Source organism: Pongo pygmaeus, chromosome 19 (genome assembly GCF_028885625.2).
Source record: "Pongo pygmaeus isolate AG05252 chromosome 19, NHGRI_mPonPyg2-v2.0_pri, whole genome shotgun sequence".
Taxonomy (NCBI): Eukaryota; Metazoa; Chordata; class Mammalia; order Primates; family Hominidae; genus Pongo; species Pongo pygmaeus.
The window spans coordinates 8,453,300-8,474,326 of record NC_072392.2 but is presented as its reverse complement, the minus strand read 5'-3'; the positions used below and the strand labels follow the sequence as shown (position 1 = coordinate 8,474,326).

At 39.3% G+C, this 21,027-nt stretch overlaps 1 protein-coding gene across 4 annotated transcripts in view; it reads left to right on the top strand.

Moving 5' to 3' along the window:
* The window catches only part of MYH10 (myosin heavy chain 10), a 154,983-nt gene that overhangs the window by 25,649 nt on the left and 108,307 nt on the right, over window positions 1–21,027 (top strand). For all 4 annotated transcript variants that reach the window (XM_054456792.2, XM_063657069.1, XM_054456798.2 and 1 more), the window contains exons 3-4: window positions 475–631; window positions 16,402–16,429. In XM_054456792.2, coding sequence (XP_054312767.2) covers window positions 475–631; window positions 16,402–16,429 — 185 coding nt within the window. The remainder of the gene's footprint in view (window positions 1–474; window positions 632–16,401; window positions 16,430–21,027) is intronic.

The following is a 21,027-nucleotide window of genomic DNA, read 5'->3' as shown; positions in this document are numbered from 1 at the left end:
GTATTTTAATACCCTTTTTAGATAATTGTGGATATTCTTCTTTGATACTGTACCCAAACTGGACAAATGCTATTTTCTTAAAGATTAATTGCAATGTGGAATCTGAAACTGCATTAACGAGCTTTTCATAGCTTGTGTACTCGCGAGAGAATGAATGTAAAAAAGTAAATAACATATTGATTGTACCTTATGATAGCCCCATGAAGTCAGGAAGCTCGCATTATTTCTACTTCATGGATGAGGAAATTGAGTCCAGCAGAGTGCCACTTAATAAGCTATCTGTGGGAGAACGACTTGTGGTTCATAGTACTAAATTTGCCCATTATAGGCTAAGTTTAATTTGGGGGATAGATTAATTATCCAAAAGGTAAAGATCTCCTGCTTAAATGACTCTGTGGTTTCTGTCTCCTGATTGGACCCTGACTGATAAATGCAGAGAGTTTTTTTTAATAATCTATTTTATTTTTATTCTAGACTTATTCTGGACTCTTCTGTGTAGTTATAAACCCTTACAAGAATCTTCCAATTTACTCTGAGAATATTATTGAAATGTACAGAGGGAAGAAGCGTCATGAGATGCCTCCACACATCTATGCTATATCTGAATCTGCTTACAGATGCATGCTTCAAGGTAATTGGAAATATTTGAATACTAAATGCTCAGAATTTCTTAAATGTAATTTACTGTTTTTTAATGTCTCAATGTATTCTACAAAAGTTTTTAATTTTATTTTTTAAATTAATAAAAAAGTAATGTTTATTGTAGAAAAATTGAGTTTTTAAGATTAAAACAGATAACATGGCCATTTTCTGTAAGTATGATAAGTATGTTTGTTGCTTTAAAACAATACCTCATAAATTTGTATGTTAAAAAGCATTTAGTTTTCATGTACATTTGATTCCCACCACAAGCCGATCTAACCAAAGCTCATTGTATTAGGTTTTAAAACCAATAGGAAGAATAATAGGAAAGTAGATGCTTCACTGGGGAAAGAAAAATTATAAAATATTATTTGTGATTTAAATGCATGTAAAAGGTGACAATAAAAGTTAAAAAGCATGTGTTAAGTTGGTTGATTTTGATTGTATTCCTTTGGATGAGAATGAATATAAATTTGAGGAGTCGTTCATTTGAACCCTGGCTTTAGACACAGTGATTTAGGGAGGGACATTTTTAAAAGATCGGAATGTAGTGGTTTTGAATGCAATTAATATTATTGCTCTACAAGACTTCATTTAAACATGGGAGTTCCTGGTGCTACGTGAAAACCCAATCTTCTGTAGTAACTCTCCCTCTCTCTCCTTTTTAATGTATTTTTGTTACTAAATTCTATAAGTTTTAATAAAAAACATAAGGTTCTTATAAAATCGTTCCACAGTCTTCAGAAAACAGGCTGTGCTGCACCCACTTTTCCTCAAATTGCAGGTCATGGCAAGTCCTTTTTGGTGATTAGGTCTGAAGGATAGTGTGAAGGAATTTTTTTATTTTTTTATTTTTTTATTTTATTTTATTTTTTTGGGGGGAGATGGAGTTTCACTCTTGTAGCCTAGGCTGGAGTGCAATGGCACGATCTCGGTTCACTGCAACCTCCACCTCCCAGGTTCAAGTGATTCTCCTGCCTCAGCCTCCCAAATAGCTAGGATTACAGGCTTGCGCCACCATGCCCGGCTAATTTTTGTATTTTTAGTAGAGACGGGGTTTCACCATGTTGGCCAGTCTAGCCTCAAATTCCTGACCTCAGGCGATCCACTCACCTCGGCCTCTCAAAGTGCTGGGATTACAGGCATGAGCCACCGCGCCCGGCCAGTGTGAAGGAATTAATAAAGTACAATACCTATGTCCTACTTCTAGTTTTTGTTTGGATACTTATTGTATACCAGATCTTCCAGGGCAAACAGGAAGTGCTTCAAGACTAGAATAGTGTCATACATAAGTTGGTAAGGACAGTTTTGTAATTTAAAAATGAGCTTAGGCTTTTAAAGAAAGATTAAATTTAATAATCTTTTTTTTGGAGTTCAATACAATTTCTTAGTATTCTTAGGGAATACTAAGAAATGGCTAGGACTGTGAAAAAGTTGCTGTTAGAGATGGAGAATGAAGAATCATCCACTCTTTTTGTTTTTGGTTCTGTCTCTGTTAAGAAGAATGATCTTTAGATGCAGAAGAGTGTTTGTATTAGTGAGCAAACTGTGCCATATGTGGGAGAAGAAATTGAAGAAAGCGCCCTCCTTTTCGGATTAAGCCCATATCGTTCCTCATTTAAACAGATCCATCTTACAGTTGAGATTGTTGACCCTGTGGTCTTTGATGTACTCTATAGAAGGAGAGTTTCCAGAAAGCTAGGGACAGCCTCATATGTATCATTCTAATTTTTAAAAAGGAGAACCTTTAAACCAATCCTTGAGCTTAAAATATGTTAAGAGAACAGTCTGAAAACAATGTGAATATATTGATTAATGACTGATTAATGACTGAGGTTGGCCAGGTCTATCAGGATGTGCACCAAAGGGTGTGTGCCACTTTTTAACATTTTTATCAGCATACTTGAAGAGGTGGGATGCATTCCTATAAAATTTGTCAATGGCATGAAACTGGGAGGGATAATAATACATTTGATGAAAAGAAACAGGATTTAAAAATCTCTTGACAGGTTGAATGAGGAGTTGAATCTAACATAATAGTTAACAGGGATAAACGTTATATCCCATTAGTGGGTTCCCAGACCAGCTGTGTGGATACAGTATGAGGAAGAATTGTTGGCTCTGTGGCTTTGCTGGTGAAAACTCCTCTTTAGTAAACAGAATAAGGAAGATAAGAGACAGATGTGGCTTATCAGCATATCATAGTATTGTTAATATCATGTTTAGTGCTGGAATAAACATTTATTGAAAGTTACTGTGTGCCAAGCACTGGGTAAAGGCTTTGTGTCTGTTATTTAGTGCATGACAAGCTTGTAAAGTAAATAGAATTACTATCCCTATTTTACTAAGGCACAAGAAAGTTAAATAAATAACTTGACCAACAAAGTGTATATAGTGAAAAATACAAGCTAGGATTCAAAACCAGGCAGTGTGACACATTCTTATCCTCAATAATAAACTTCCATGTGAAAGTTAAAAGGAATTAGTTGATAGTTTTGATTACACAAAAATTTAAAAGCTTGATACAGAAAATAAAAACAACCCACTCTAAACAATTTCCCTTTGTATTTGATTTTGTAAGTAGGGGAGCTACCTGCTGATCTACTACACAACATAATTGAGGGGGCATCTGCAGGGCTAGTCAGACATAGCATATGCATATGCATAGCATGTGGAGAATTAGAGCATGTGGCCCCACTGATCTGTCATTTGAGATTCAATTCCCCATCCAAGCTGCCAAGAGCTTTTAAGATTCTGTTTCTTGGCCGGGCGCGGTGGCTCACGCCTGTAATCCCAGCACTTTGGGAGGCTGAGGCCGGCGGATCACGAGGTCGGGAGATCGAGATCATCCTGGCTAACACGGTGAAACCCCATCTGTATTTAAAAAACACAAAAAATTAGCTGGGCGTGGCAGCACGCGCCTGTAGTCCCAGCTACTCGGGAGGCTGAGGCGGGAGAATGCCGTGAACCCGGGAAGCGCAGCTTGCAGTGAGCTGAGATCGCGCTACTGCAGTCCGGCCTGGGCGAAAGAGCCAGACTCCGTCTCAAAAAAAGAGATTGTTTCTTTCATCAAATGTATTTACCATCCTTCCTAGTTTCATATCATGCACAAACTTTTTGGTCACACATCCCTCATCTTTAAGTGTATTAATAGAAAATATTCAAAAGTTTTTGCTTTTTATGTGAAAAAGCAGGAAGCTAGCTTAATTTTTTTTAATTGGATTTTAGGGGATACTGTATCAAAATGCAGTTGTGTGCCTGGCACATAGTAGTTGCTTAATAAATATTTGTTGAATGAATGAATGAAAGCAGAGTTCTTAGATGTAAACTTGATTGCAAAAAACCATTTAAATCATTAAAAGCATGGAATGGTAGATTAGACACAATTGGAAACTAAAGCAGATTTGAAGACTAGAATGGAGACCAAAAAGAATCAGATGGTGCTTATGAGAGAAGGAGTAGGAAACATGGAATGTATTTGTAGACTCTCGGGTTCCATGAAAAAAGTGGTATTTTTGAAAAAGGTCACCTGAACTAAGGACACACTCAGGTCTTCAGATAAAAATGCTGGGTGATTTATAGTGAAAGGAGACATGCCTCGTCTTGTGTACCTTGGTGGATAGGGCAACATGACGTGCTCTCCATGGAAAGGGAGTCAGTAGCATTGGGCTTCTCATTTGCAATACTGTGTGTTAGGAACTGAATTCAGGAACACTGAGGCCTCTACCTTGCACATAATCATCTGAGGTCACCTAGGAGTACCCACAGTGATGCTCACCACCTTGTGGCTTGTCTTCCTTTGTTCCTGACGCCTCAGCAGCCCAGTTCCACCCCAGCTAGCTTCCATTCAGCAGCAGGCAACCAACACTGCTACCAACCCCTGTTGACCTGGATAGATGGAAAGGAAAGTTTTGCTTGCTGTATCAATATCTGCAGGGCCACTTTTTTAGGCCACAGTGAAAATTTAAGACCTGAGAGTCCACCATCTTCATGGAATCCTGGAATGAAATTCGCTGTGTTTCCAGTCATGTTTTCATTTCCATAATATTCCCTTTTCATTTTTGCCTTAGGTAACTCCCACTCTCTGATGTGCAGACTTTCTCTATGTTTAGTATCTTCAGGGAATATTTTCCTTCAAGCTTTAACCGAGACTTGGCTTTCCCCCACATATGGGGTATGAGTCCATTTAGTGAAGAGTGCTCCATCACTCAAATACTATGCACTGGGAGATAGGGTTAGTGTCCTTACAAACACTGTGTCTATGTGTCTGCTAAACCATTACTCCTTTACTGCCTTGGAAAAGCCGCACCTCCGTCACCACTCATTACTTTCAGCAGCTTTCTTCTTGGTTCCTCTCCTCACTCCATGATGGGCCCCAGCACGTTGTTTCCTCTCTGCCTCAAGCCTTGCCATTGCCCTGTGTTACTTCATAGTTTTTAATGAACAGTCAAGTCCCTTGATCGTAAGGTCCTTCATATGAATTCCTCCGTCTCTCACTTATGCCACCAACATCTATGGTGATGCTCTAGACTTTGCCATCTTTTAGAATTAACTGATTTTTCAGATAATGTTTCAGAAGTTCTATTGCAGCAAGCATCCTTCTATATTGGTAGTCCAATCAAGAAGTCTCCTAAATGTGTTCTTTGACTTCATGTGGATCCCCAGCCCATTACTTGTTCTACTTTCCCCCCATATGTTAACAACACCCTTCATTTTCTTCCTTGTGTAATTAGATGTCATGGCCATCTTCTACCCATTTCCTAAACCCCTCCCTTGTCCCATCGTTCATTGGTTATTCTTGTTTGGTAAAACTCACGCTGGATGAATCAAGATATTTGTCCCTTTTAATGCTGTTACTTGGGTTGCTGATGCTTCTGGAGTTACGCTCACACAATGGAACAGGTGAATACCACGTAATTTCCTGACCGTGAGCCCTGATTCTACACTCAACTCTTGCTAATCCTACCTTGGTCTTCCCACTCTCCGTAATGACTATTTCAAACCTCTGCAGGCTCCAGATCTCTGGGTCCCTCCTTGCCCCTCTACTCCCTGGCTGATGGCTTGTTTCCCATTCCACAGAGGCAGTGAAGCAACTGCCCCAGCTTGATGAACAGATCATTCTCTCTTGTGTCTACTCCTGTCAAAGGCTGGTCTTACCTAGTCCTTCACCTCTGATGCTGATCACATCCTTTTAACCTTAAGAATCTCATGGTGTTGATTATTCTGGGTTGTGACTGTATCTTCTGCTCCTCTTTTTATAGGCTCCTAACATTAGCATTAAATTTTCCCTATTAGCTAAAGTTTTACCCGTTACTTTAAATAAGAAAGTTAGTTCTTTCCACCTTCCTTTTACAGCCAGATTTTTCAAACCAGTGTTGCAGATGGGTCGGCAGATATGGTTGCTGGCAGGAGCTTGTGAAAATGAAGCAGGGTTTCAGCTGAGAGTGGGGAGGAGGGAGGAGAGATTGGAGGTTTAAGATAGAAATAGTGTGATGTAGTCATCTAGGAGGGACAGATAATACTTACATATACATCACTGACATCAAATATTTAAAACAGTTGCTATTGGAAATGTAAGGAGAATGTGAACCACAGTTATAGAGGGAGTTTTAATATGCTTCTCTCAGAATTTGACATATTAAGTAGGGAAAAAAGAATTTTAAAGAATGTGATTTAATACAACTTAGCAAGCTTATATTGAAAAATGTATGCAAGCAGAAAGCACATTTACAAACGTGGTGTCAATTCCATACAGCAGGCCACCAATAAAAATCTCAGTTCCTAAAAGAAGAAATCACAGGCTACATTCTCTGACCCACAGTGCAATAAGACAAGATATTAGCAATAAAAAGATTTCCAAATGGGTTAGTGTTTGTGGGAGTATGTTTAATGAGTATGAATGTTTTGTTATTAATCACTCATCTATATGGCTTTTGGTAAAAGAGGAAATCAAAACTTACAGATTCTTTAAAAATCACTACAACAGGCTGGGCACCATGGCTCATGCCTGTAATCTCAGGACTTTGGGAGGCCAAAGCAGGCAGATCACTTGAGCTCAGGAGTTCAAGACCAGCCTGGGCAACGTGGTGAAACCCCAGCTCTACAAAAAATAAAAAAATCAGCCAGATGTGGTGGCATACTCCTATAGTCCTGGCTACTCAGGAGGCTGAGGTGGGAAGATTGCTTGACCCTGGGAGGTGGAGCTTGCAGTGAACTGAGATCATGCCACTGCACTCCAGCCTGGGCAACAGAGCCAGACCCTGTCTCAAAAAAAAAAAAAAATTACAAAATGCTACATATAAAAATTTTGTGAGTTATGGCAAAAGCCACTTTTAAGAAACAGTTCATCTAAACATTTTCATTAGCAAGGAAAGATTTATAGACAAAGTAAAGTTTTTATTCAGCAAAATAGATAATAGACAATTTTTTGCTAATTTATTGAGCTGTACATTGCTTTTTTTCTGTGTGTCATTTCATAATAAAAAAGGTACTTAAAAGTACAACAATGAAATGAACCAAAACAAGAGGGAAAATGTAGGAAGAGATAAGTGAATTGGAACAAAGAACATTTTCTCCTAGAACTGGTAAGTACAACTAAGAGCTGGTCCCACGAAAAGACAGACTAGACAGATGTTTGGCAAGTGTGATCAAGAAGACAGAACTACCAGAAATGACAAAGAGTATATAGAACACCATAAGCAAAGACAAAATTGACTCAAAATAAGGTGGAAAACTTAACCAGAACATTGTCCATGGGAGAAATAGAAGAGATTGTTGATCTATCTTTATGTCTTCAAGACACAAGGCCCAAACAATTTTAGTGGTCAGGTCTGTCAAATCTTAAGGACTAGGGTGGCACGCGCCTGTAGTCCCAGCTACTCCGGAGGCTGAGGCAGGAGAATGGCGTGAACCCAGGAGGCAGAGCTTGCAGTGAGCTGAGATTGCACCACTGCACTCCAGCCTGGGTGACAGAGCGAGACTCCGTCTCAAAAAAAAAGACAAATCTTAAGTACTAGGTACTTCCTATGTAGTCTAAATGGGTTAGACTATTAAACAATGCAGAGTAGGCTAGGCACAGTGGGTCACGCCTGTAATCTCAGCACTTTGGGAGGCCGAGGTGGGTGGATCATGAGGTCATGAGTTCGAGACCAGCCTGGCCCACATAGTGAAACCCCATCTCTACCAAAAATACACAAAAAAATTAGCCGGGCCTGGTGGCGGGCACCTGTAATCCCAGCTACTTGGGAGGCTGAGACAAGGAGAATCCCTTGAACCTGGGAGGCGGAGGTTGCAGTGAGCTGAGATTGCACCATTGCACTCTAGCCCGGGCAACAGTGAGAGACTCCATCTCAAAAAAAAAAAAAGAAAAGAGTAACCTATATAGCATCAAGATCAGAATTTGTCAAAGAAATTTGAATACTTAAATTATGTTTTACTTTTTAATTAAGGCAACATATAAAGATAGTTTTAAAAAACACAAATACACAGTAGAGTAAGACATAAAACTGGAGATACCCTAACTATTCTGGATTCCGCCTTTAGGAATTTCTTCCTACATATGTACATATATAAATAAGTATATAAGTATATAAATAATTATTAATAAGTAAGAAGTCTATGATACTCTTTTTCTTTCTTTCCTTCTCTTTCTTTCTTTCTTCTTTCTTTTCTTTCTTTCTTGTCTTTCTATCTTTAGACTTCCTATTATGGAAGAAGAGTTTTTATACTCATCTAAACCCTCCCCATATCTTCTGATAGAAGTTCAATCAACATTTTGCATTTTAACATTCAACATTTTAATTATTATCCTATGATTACATTTATATAAGAAAATATAATTTGTTTTCTTTGTGGTTAGTATTTTTCCCATTTTGGGGACTAGGGTAGTTTTGCAATCACCTACATTAATTGGAACTACAAATCCTCTTTCAGTAGACACAAGTACATCAAGTAATTTCTCAGAGTCTTTCCCCCTTGAAGACGCACCTCCCAAAGCCTGTTATCCTCCTCCAGTTCATGCTTGTTTCTTTAGACTTGCCTTTGCCCTTATATAATCTAGAAATTCCTTTTGCTTCTTTCCTTGGTTGTATTAATTTATGGATCTCATATGCTGTTAAAATTTTTGGATAGAGGATAACCTCTGGTAGCTTCCTGAGAAACACTGGAAACAACCAATTATTATATCAATAAGTAATTAATTAGAGGATGGCTCATCCATACAGTGAAATGCCAAGCAGCCACCTTGAAAAGATGTTAGACCTACTGAGTGATCCTGTGAGGGTAACAGGTAGACCTACTCCCCCTCCCTCCTACTCCCCCTCCCTTTTAAGAATAAGCATTTTAAGAATAAGGTTGCTACACATCAAAATGTGAACCTTGAGAAAGCAAGTTGAAGGACTTTGAAACTGGATACAAGTTTCCTACATTAGGAGAAATAAAAGCAAGGAAAACAAGTCATTCTCTAAAAGAAACATCAAGGAAGGCTTTAAAAAGTCAGAAAATGGGCCGGGCACAGTGGCTTACACCTGTAATCCCAGCACTTTGGGAGGCCGAGGCCGGTGGATCACCTGAGGTCAGGAGTCGAGACCAGTCTGGCCAACATGGCGAAAACCCCATCTCTACTCAAAATAGAAAAGAATTAGCTGGGCGTGGTAAATCATGCCTGTAATCCCAGCTGCTCGGGAGGCTGAGGCACAAGAATCACTTGAACCTGGGAGGCAGAGATTTCAGTGAGCCAAGATCGCGCCACTGCACTCCAGCTTGGGTAACAGAGTGAGACTCCGTCTCAAAAAAAAAAAGTCAGAAAATATGTAACACCAAATATAGCACTTATAACAATAAACATAAGTACTTTTAACACCCCTGTAACTAAAAGCCTAATACACTCATATGCCATTTACAAGAAAGACATCTCAAAGTAGCAAAATAAAAGTACAAGACTGGGCAGATACCTCAGCCAAATGCATACAAAAAGAAAGCATAGTCTAAAGTCACTTCAGCCTAAAGTAGATCTCAAAGCCAAAACAGGGACAAAGAGCATTATTTTACGTCAGGAAAAGGAACGTTTAATAATGATTTATAGTTGTCTTGGATCTTTGTATTGAATCTTCTGATGTAGAGATATAGACAGTAGGAACTATCCCTCCTCACCCACCCTGTGAAGCTGTAAGATACGGTAAAACCCTTGCATTGACACCATTAAACAACTGTTCTTGGGCCAGGCACGGTGGCTCATGCCTGTAATCCCAGCACTTTGGGAGGCCAAGGCGGGCGGATCACCTGAGGTCTGGAGTTCAAGACCAGCCTGACCAATATGGAGAAACCCGTCTCTACTAAAAATACAAAATTAGCCGGGCATGGTGGCGCATGCCTGTAATCCCAGCTACTTGGGAGGCTGAGGCAGGAGAATCGCTTGAACCCAGGAGGCGGAGGTTTTGCGGTGAGCGGAGATCGCGCCATTGCACTGCAGCCTGGGTGACGAGCGAAACTCTGTCTCAAAAAAAAAAAAAAAAGAGCTGTTCTTATTGGGGAGACAGCATACAAATAAAGACAATATTGAGTAGCATGAGGAAAACGAAAAGAGGGTGAGGGCACACAGACTGAAGGGATTAGGGAGAGTGAAATGGCGATTTCATAAGGCGATTAGTTTAAAAATGTCCAAAAATCATTAGCTTTCTTATGAATCACCCATTATCCTTTACTGTAGCCAAAAATAAATAAACGCTAGGAATAAACTCTAGTGCTGCCGTTTCGAGAATGTCCTATAGTCATCCACACTTTAACCTTTTGAGTGTGGCTTCTTTTTTTAGCATAATGCGTTTGAGATTCATTCACCAATAGTTCACTCTTTTTTAGTGCTGAGTAATAGTCCATTATATGCATATTCCATGGTTTATGCACTCACCATGTAAAGAACATTTAGATTGTTTTCAGTTTTTGGCAATTAAGACACTGTACAGTTGGCCCTCTGTATTCGTGGGTCCCACATTTGCAGATTCAACCAACTGTGGATTGGGGAAAATAATGGATGGTTGCACCTGTACTGAAGATGTATAGACAGACTTTTGTTCTTTTCATTATTCCCTAAACAATACACTATAGCAACTATTTACATAGCATTTTCATTGTACTATTATAAGTAATCTAGACAGGACTTAAAGTATTAATATATGGGAGGATGTGTGTAGGGTATATGCAGATACTCTGCCATTTTATATAAGGGACTTGAGTATCCATGGATTTTTTTTATCTGCTGTGGGTTGGGGTTGTCGTGGAACCAGCCCCCCACAGATAACAGGGGTCAACATTTGTATACAGGCTTTTGTGTGAGCATAAGTTTTCATTTCATTTGAGTCAATACCTAGGAGTAAGATTGCTGGGTCATATGGTAGATGTGTGTTTAACTTCATAAGAAATTACCAAACTATTTTCCAAAGTGGCTGTGCCATTTTGCATTTCTGCCAGCAATAGATGAATTCCAGGTGTTCGCCATCCTTGTTAGCCCTTGGTATTGTCCATCTTTATTAAATTGTAGTCTTTCTAATAGACGAGTAGTAGTATCTCACTGTAGTTTTAAGTTGCATTTTCCTAATGCATCTTTTGATGTGCTTATTTTGCATCTGTGTATCTTTGGTGAAATGTCCAAATCTTAACTATCATTTTAAAAAATTTGATAGTTTTCTGATTTTTCAATTTTGAGAGTTCTTTGACCTTTCTAGATATAAGTCTTTTATTGGATAAGTGATTTGCAATTTTTTTCCTCCCAGTCTGTGACCTATTTTGGTTTAATTTTTGTATATGGTGCAAAGTATGGGTTGAGAGTCATCTTTTTGCTTATGGATATTCAATTGTTCTAGCACTGTTTGTTGAAACAACTATTTCTCAATTGAATTGCCTTTGTACGTTTGTGGAAAATCAACAAAGGTCTATTCCAGGACTCTCTGTTCCTTTGATCTATATGTCTTTCCTTTTGCCAGTATCACACTGGGTTAGTTACAGTAGCTTTATAGTAAACCTTGAAACCAGGTAGTGTGAGTCTTCCACCACTGTTCTTTTTAAAAATTCTTTATTTTAGTTCCTTTGTCTTTCCATAGGTATAAATTTTAGAAATCAGTTTGTTGCTTTTTGCCCAAAAAATCCTGCTAACATTTTGATTGGATATAGATCAGTTGAGGCCGAATAAACAGCAATATTGAGTCTTCCAATCCATGAACACAGTTTGTCTCTCTATAGGTCTTCTTTGACTTCTTTCATTAGTGTTTTGTAGTTTTCAGCATACAGAGATGTTGCATATACTTTGTTAGATTTATAACCAGGTATATCATATACCTTGGTATAACTAAACATTTAATGTTTTTTAGTTTTAATGGAACTTTTAAAATTTCAATTTCAAATTGTTCATTATTAATATATAGAAATAGGATATTTAAAATATACACTGACTTTTTTTGCAACCTTGCTAAACCCACTTAGTCTGAAAGGGTTTTTTTGTTTGTTTGTTTGTTTTTGTGTATTGTAGATTGTTTGGGATTTTCTGTCTATGTCCTCTGCAAATAGAGATATTGCTATTTCCTCCTTTTCAATCTATGCTTTGGATTTTGTTTTCTTACTTTGTAGCATTGAATAGGAGTGGTGAGAACAAATATCCTTCCCTTGTTCCTGACCTTAGAGGGATAGCATTCAGTTTTTCACTATTAAAGATGATATTAACTGTAGGGTTGTTTGTGACTGCCCTTTATCAGGCTGAAGTTCCCTTGTATTTCTAGTTTACTGAGTTTTTAAAAATCATCAGTGGATATTAAGTTTTGTCAAACGCTTTTTTACATCTATTAAGATGGTCAGAGGGTGTTTCTTCTTTAAGTCTGTTGATGTGATGAATTAGATTATTCACCTTTGGGATGTTGAACTAGCCTTGCACTCCCAGGACAGACACCATTTGTTCTTTCTGTGCATCATCTTTTTTTTTTTTAATATATATTGCTGGATTTGATTTACTAACATTTTGTTAAGAACTTTTGAGCATTTGTTTATGAGTGATATTTATATGTGGTTTTCTTTTATTGCAATGTCTTTTTTTTTTTCTGATTTCATTATCAGGGTAAGGTTTGTCTCTTAGAATGGATTGAGAAATGCTTCTTCCTCTTCAGTTTTCTAAAGAGTTTATATAGAATTGGTGTTATTTATTCCCTACCTGTTTTGTAGAATTTTCTAATAGAGCTATGATTTCTTTGTGAGAAGATTTTTAATTACAGTTTCATTTTCTTTAATAAATAGAAGGCTATGCAGGTTACTATTTCTTCTTGAGTGAGTTTTAGTGGTTGTGTCTTTTAAATAATTTATCCCTGTCATCTTAGTTGTTGAATGTTTTGTCATAAAGTCATTCTTAATATTTTCTTATTATCTTTTTAATATCCGTGGGTTCTTAATGATACTACTTTTTTAAAATTACAGATATTGGCAGTTTGTATCCTTTTCTCCTTTTTCCTGATTACTTCGGCTAGAGGTTTGTCAATACCATTGATCTTCTCAAAGAAGGAACATTTGGTTTCATTGATTTTTTTTCTTTTTTCTGTTTTCCATTTCATTGATTTCTTTATCAGTTCCTTCTCCTTACTTTGGATTTAATTTGCTCTTTTCTAGTTTTTATTTAGTTAAGAGCCCAGATCATTGATTTGAAAACTTTCTCATGTTTAGAAAATGATTTGATTCAACATGGATTTATTGCATACCTCCTTATGTGATTTTTAGAAGGTGCTTTGGAAAATACTGAGCTATCAAATGAGTCCCTACTGTTTAGAAGACTAGCTGCATTTTTGAAAGTGAGTTTTTTCACCTTGAATATCACCATAAGGCTCTGTTTGGTTATGTGTATAGGGTTGTAGAGTACAAAGATCACTGGAAACTGTCGTAGTGCTGCAGTTGATCCTTGAAGGGTAGAGAGGATTCAGTGAAGCAGAGGTGGGGAGTTGATCACAGAGTTGGAGAGAATCTGGGAGGTTGGCAAGCCTATCCCCTGTGTACTGAGGCCCAAAGTTAATACAAGATCAGACAGACAGATAACAAAAATAGATGGGTCTGGCTAGAAGAGAGTTGGTTTTTTGTTGTTGTTGTTGTTGTTGTTTGATGGGGGTAGGATAGCAAGAAGCGTGGGGGAATGAAGTATGCAGCAGGCTGTAGTGTAGGTCTCAAATTTTAGACAATGATAATAGCATGTACAGACGCAGGAAGAACGCCATTTTGAATGAATTAGGAGGCAATTCGATTTGGGTTAATTTTTGTGTGCTTTGATTTCTTTAATGTGTAAACTACTTTCGAAAAGCCATAAACAACTTGGTATAGTGGAGTTCTATAGAAATTGCTAAGACCAGGAAAATTCGGGGGTCTGAAGATTCATTTTGAGAGTGAATAAGCAAAGACTTGGTAAAATCATGGTTTATAGGTGAAGAACCAGCCAGCAAGGAATAAATGCCTTATTTATAGATACACAGTTTGTGGCAGAGCTAGAACTAGAAAAGATTCCAGGCCCCATTATCTTGCCAGTGCCCACACGGCACCTAGCACTGGGTTTCTCTCAGCAGACCTCTATTAAAGCTAGCTATGGCTCACCAAGGCTGTTAATGCTGAGAATAAAGTAGTAAGACAGTCTCGGATCTCAAGCAATGCATTCTAGTGGGCAGTCAACTGCAGTATTGTTTGTCTGATTCTAAAATACACTTAAGGCAACATTGGCCGGGCGCAGTGGCTCACGCCTGTAATCCCAGCACTTTAGGAGGCTGAGGTGGGTGGATCACGAGGTCAGGAGATCGAGACCATCCTGGCTAACATGGTGAAACCCCGTCTCTACTAAAAATACAAAAAATTAGCCGGACGTGGTGGTGGGTGCCTGTAGTCCCAGCTACTCGGGAGACTGAGGCAGGAGAATGGCGTGAACCCGGGAGGCAGAGCTTGCAGTGAGCTGAGATCGTGCCACTGCACTCCAGCCTGGGCAATAGAGCAAGACTCCATCTCAAAAAAAAAAAAAAAAGAAGGCAACATTGAGAAACCTGAGGGAGAGTGTCTGGGAAGATATTCCTAGAGGAGGTGAAGCTGGATCAAGGCCAAAGGGACACGCAGGCGATATCCCAGTGGTTCTGTGTCTAGGAAGAGTATGTTGGAAGAAAGGATATAGTGTGACCTCTGTGTAAGTAAATGAATAAAGGAGGCAGACATCGACTAGTACTATAAATGTTGGCTGTGGTAGCCAGAAGGAAGAATAACACTGGGTTATGAGCTATTAGAATGAAATTAGGGCCAGGTGCCATGGCTCACACCTGTAATCTCAACACTGTGGGAGGCCGAGGCAGGTGGATCCCTTAAGCCTAGGAGTTCAAGACCAGCCTGAGCAACATGGCAAAACCCTGTCTCTACAAAGATACAAAAATTAGCCGGGCATGGTGGCATCTGCCTGTGGTCCCAGCTACTCAGTAGGCTGAGGTGGGAGGATTACTTGAGCCCAGGAGAGAGGTTGCAGTGAGCTGAGATCACACCACTGCACTCCAGCCTGGGCAACAGAGCGAGACTGTCTGAAAAAAGAAAAAAAAAAGAAATTAGACTTGAGGGGCAGGACAGTACTATGTTCTTTGTAAATCTCAGTTTATACATAGAATATATGAATGGATTTGTTTAATAATATTATGTAAGAAAGAATATGACATAGTGAACGGAGCACTTATTTCTCTTTCATGGAAGTTATTTATGCCCAACTGTGTGAAATCCTCCTTAGGCACCCGAGGCATCCACCAGAGGAAAAGCAAGCACAGCATAGCAAGCAGCAAAAAAGCTACTTGGGCCAGGCCCTGTGAGCCCAGTTCCTTTCTAGAGAACACACACAGGTGCTAGAGGCAGACAGGCCTGGGTCCTCATCCTGGCAACCTTGCCCCTTCATAGCCTTGTCACTTGGGAGGATTACCTAGCGTCCCTGAGGAACATTTTCTTGTCTGTGAAATAGGGATAATAATACTCATAAGTGATTAGAAATTCTGCATCCTCTACTGGGAATTTTGTCCATGGGCTAGATATGGGTTTGATTTTCACCTTTTTATTTGAAAATTTTAGTTAGATCCTTAAATTATTAATCACTTTAAAATCATGTTAAATTCTTTTGTTATATTTGGTATATAAAACATGTTGACTTGAGACAATATTTATAGATGTTTATCCTCCTTCAACTTTCTTTCCACTCAGTGTTTAATACTTTTTTTCCTCCTTTAAGATGACATTAGCAATGATTGCTCTCTGGTTGTGGGTATTCTTGGAGCTGTTCTGAAAGGCCGTGGTTTCCAAATCTGGCCAGGTGTCAGAATCACCTGGGGAGCTTATTTAAAGAAGGGTTTTTAATCCCCATCTCCCAGAGTTGAATGATTTAGTGAGGTGGAATGCCAGGAAATACATTTTTATAAAACTTCCTGGTTGAATTTGTATGCGGCAGGGTTTGAGAATCAAGGTTAATTAGGCATATAAAGTCATCCAGGCAAACAATGTGTGGAAGAAGCCTGAGTTACTGTTATTTACCCCCAGAGACTCTGGCATAATAATAGGAGATAATGAGGGGGTTTGATTAGATTTAGGACTGTATAATGGGTTTGGAGGCATTAACTTGGCTTGAGAGGAGTAGTTACTAATATTTTATAGGCTATTACTGCAACTTTATTATATCAAATATTTTAAAACCAGGCAAATGGTCACTTTCTTTTTTTTTGTTTGTTTTGTTCTGTTTTATAGATCGTGAGGACCAGTCAATTCTTTGCACGTAAGTAAATGTTGAATGTTCAGATTTGTTTTTGATTTTCTTGGAAAGTGGAGCAATTATTTTTGTCTGGGGGGAGGGGAGAAGTAGAGCAGTAATTTTTAAGAGTTTGATGTAAACCTTGCAGTTATTTTAAGACTAAGATTATGTAAGTTGCTTAAATTTGGTGTTAATGGTTGGTTGTCAGTCTGGGCTTTTCACACATTTTATAAAGCATTTACTGATTATCATGTGCCTACTGTACTGTGTGCTCAGTGTTAAACATTCACAGCAGAATAAAACAATATCCACAACAGGACACAATTAGATTTGCACGTTAGAAAGATTACTTTGGCAGCAGTGTGGAAAACGGAGGAGAGGAAGAGTTGAAACAAGAGGACCAGTTAGGAGGCTATTCAGTTATCTAGGCAAGAGATGGTGAGGACTTCAGGTATAGAAGTAGTTATGAACCTAGAGAGCAGTGGTTGTGTTTAAGCGGTGTTCAGTTTAGGAGGCAGACTTACCAAGACTTGGTGATTTACATGCATAAGAAAAAAGAGCTAAGAGAGAAGATATTGTTGCTGAAATCTCCTGACATGGGAACATGGGAGGAAGAACAGGTTTGGAGTGGACGATAATGAGTTTGGTTTAGGACACATTGCATTTGAGGTCCCTATGGCTCATGTAAGTGGAGCTGTCATTGGGCTCTTGGATATGTGGGTTTGGAGCTCAGGAGAGTGAGATGTGTGCTAGAAATGCAGATCTGAAGAGTCAGTGGCATGGAAGGTGATGGAAGCCATGCCAATGAATGAGATTACCTTAGAAGAATGTGTTGAGAGAAAGCAGAGTGTGGAATCCTGAGGAAAACCTACACTCAAGGGTCAGGCAGAGGAGGAAGAACCACAAAAAAAGCTAAAATGACCCATCGTAGGGTCATGAGGAGGCAAGAAGGTGTGTTGGCACAGCAGTCAAGGGGAGAGAGGCATTTCGGGACAGAGGGAGGGGTCAGCACTTCAGATTGAGTGGATGAGATGAGCAGCAGCGTGACCATTGGACCCAGCAATAGAGAGTGGAGGGTGCTGGAGTGGATTGGGGATAGTGAAGAGGTAGAAGCCAGGTGGCAGTTGAGGCAAGAAGGGGAGGTGAAAATGTTAAAAATAAAATACAATTTTTAGAAAACTCAAGTATGAACCTACTACTTTCAGATAGTTGGGAAGGTGGAGAGTAGTTGAGTTGTGGTAAGAGATCAATACGATTTTTGTTTTTGGTGTTTTTAGTGTGGGCAAGATTCAATGCTGATGAGAGGAAGATAACATTTTGGGAGTGGCTGGGATGGGTGCAGGAAGGAGAATTGAGAGAGCAAGGAGGGCGATGAGGTGCGGAGCACAGGGGTTGGGTGTCTGGGCACAGTGAGGTCCTAATGGGGGGCACGACTCTTCTCCAGTGATGGGGCCAAGGAGGCAGATGAGTACCAATGCGGGTAAGTAGGGGTGGGGAGCTGTGAATTGAGAAAATTCTAATCTAATGGTTTCTCTTTTCTATGAAGTGGAAGACTTGGTATTTGATAAGAAAGGGGAGGAGTGGCAGGATAGGAGGTTTTAGAAGATGAGAGTTAGTCAGTCGGCTTTGTTATATGAATTTTTTGCTAGCATTGTTTAGCCTTGAGGAGTTATATAAATTAGCTTTTCCTGAACAACAAATTACCCTGAAACTTAGTGGCTCAAATCAGCACGGTTCTACAGGTTTTCCAGCAGTTGGATTGGGCTCAGCTGGGCAGTTCTGTGGATCTGGGCCAGGCTCAGCTTTCTCATTGGAGGCTCACTCCTGCATCTGCAGACAACTGTGGGATGGCTGGCTGACTGTTGGTGGGGGTGCCTTGGTTTCTTCTCCACTTGGCGTCTCTTTCTCCGGCAGTCTACCCTGGCTTTTAACGTGGTAGCAGCATTCAACAGCAGCAAGAGGGCAAGCTCCAGTGTGTAAGCATTGTTGAAGTTTCTGCTTGTGTCACATTCTGCTGTCCCATTCCCAAGCAAGACATGGCCAAGGCATGGCGTGAGTCAGGTGGGAAACATCATAAAGTGAGGCATGAAACAATTGGAGCCATTACTTTAGTTGATCCACCATGGATGTGTTGGAATACAACCAAAACCAGGTGGAGACTTGTACCTTCTCTTAGATGAAGTGATCTGATGAAGACTTTTGGGAACATCTGAAAGCAGGAAGCACTGAGGGAGGGAATGACTTGCTGTTTGACAGAACGAAAGTTCATGAGTACTTATTTTGTTACCCAAAGTGTGACCAGTACAGATGCTAGCACTTATAATTAGATGATCAACACCATTTTAGTTTGTACTTTGTCACCAATTAATAGACTTGGATTTATGAGGTAAGTCTTCTAGCACCTGGGTTTATCTCTTCTTGGGTACAAAGTGGCAGTCATCAAGTACCATGTTTGTTTTCTTCCATTCTTTTTTAAATTGCTTTTTCCATTTTATTATGAATATTTTCAGACATAAAGCACAGTTGAAAGAATTTTGCAGTGAACACCCATGTGTCTACCACCTAGATTCTACTGTTAATATTTGACTGTACTTGCTTTATCCTATCTGTGATCCATCAGTCCTTCTTATACTGTTTATGTTGGGAGGAAAACTTTTCCTCTTGCAACTTGGGTTCAGGGGACCTGCAAGTTAACTGACAATAGACAGATTAACAGAGAAAAGATAAGACTTATTTACACAAGTGTACTCAGTGATGAGTATCTTATGGAATTATAGAAATAAAAGGCGTATATCCTCTCCCTGACAAAAGGGTCCCATGAAGTTTAAGGCTTCAGTGGGAAAGTATGGAGGGTTCTCTTGGTCTATTTGATGCTAATGAACAGCTGGGTTCACACTGTTCAGTGCTAAAGGGCATGCTTTTGTCAATCTGGGAACCTCCCTGGGAGGGGTCAGTGGCAGCTGCATATACTGGGGGTTCTGCTAAAGTTTAGATGATGTTTCCTTATGTGGCTGCTGAGATGTTTTCAGTTTAAAGTGATTTTCATACCACTTTAGTGGGCCATTAATCCCTTCATTTGATGCATTTCAAGTTCAATTGTAGATAGACATCAGTACACTAAACACTTAAGCATATAGTGTTAACTGAAGCCCAGTATTTTCATCTTTTTCTTTTGAAGCAAAATGTACTTAGAATTAAATGCACAAAGCTTAAGTATTCATTTCCTGAGTCCTTGTATAACCTGAACTCTTATCCAGATGTAAACAATAATACCATCACCCCAGAAAGTTCCTTCTCCTGTCCCCTCTGTACATACCTACCTCCACCTCTCTCAACCTCATTATAGTTTAAAAGTTTTTAGATACCACTGATATTTAGTAACAGCTTTTCATGATCATATCTATTATAAAGTTACATTGTGACCTGAAAAATATGAAAAAGTGAAAAAATGTATCTTAGATTTAATAAAATATGATATGTTCCATGGTGCCTTTGAGGATCTACCAAATGCAGTACCCCAAGTGCGTGTGACTGGGGTCTTCGTAAACTTAGTCCACCGCCAAGCTAATTAAGCTTTCTGCATAAGATAACTATTTAGGGGCAATCACTCTGTGATTTCCCCCCATGCTCATGTTAAATAAATTTGTATGCCTTTTCTCTTCTTAAAAAACTGTTTAGTCAACTTCACAAACGTTTCATATGTAGCGCTATATATACATATAGTACGACCAAAAGAAAATACAGGCCAGGCATGGTGGCTCACGCCTGTAATCTCAGCACTTTGGGAGGCCAAGGTGGGCAGATCACCTGAGGCTGGGAGTTCTCAACCAGCCTGACCAACATAGAGAAACCCCGTCTCTACTAAAAATACAAAATTGACCGGGCATGGTGGCACATGCCTGTAATCTCAGCTACTTGGGAGGCTGAGGCAGGAGAATCGCTTGAACCCGGGAGGCGGAGGTTGTGGTGAGCTGAGTGCGCCATTGCACTTCAGCCTGGGCAATAAGAGTAAAACTCCATCTCCAAATAAATAAATAAATAAAAAATAAATACAACTAGATGCAACATGGTTTTATTATTATTTCTTAATCGGTATTAAGTAGTTTGATAGCATCTCCTTAAGCTTTTGAGAAAGAAAGCCTTTTTATGTGAGGAATGCAAGTCCCTTTAAATTATCAGGCCCAGAGAGGCATTGGAAGGAAACAACAGTTTCACTCCCTCCTTGAACTAGATAATTACCTCTTAAAGCCACCTGTTAAGTGTGCTCCAGACTGATGCCAAGTAGCCAAAAAATGCCATACACTAGACACTATAACTCACCCCTTATGGTTTAACAATGTGTATCCAATCACAAATCAGTGTTATCTCTGTAAACCAGTGAGAATTCCTGTCACACAGCTTTGTATCAGCCCACTCTTTGTTCCCTCCTTCCTTTAAAAACTGCTTGTAACAAAGGCCCAAGGCAAGTTGAAGTGTGTCCTGGGCAGCTGGCTTCAACCTTGACCCAAATACACTTTCTATATTAATTTTGCCTCAGCATCTTCGTTTAGGTCAGCATTTCACTTTTTCAGTCATTTATTCTGTAATTTGCTTTTCCCCCAAAAGGATAAACTTCTTAATTT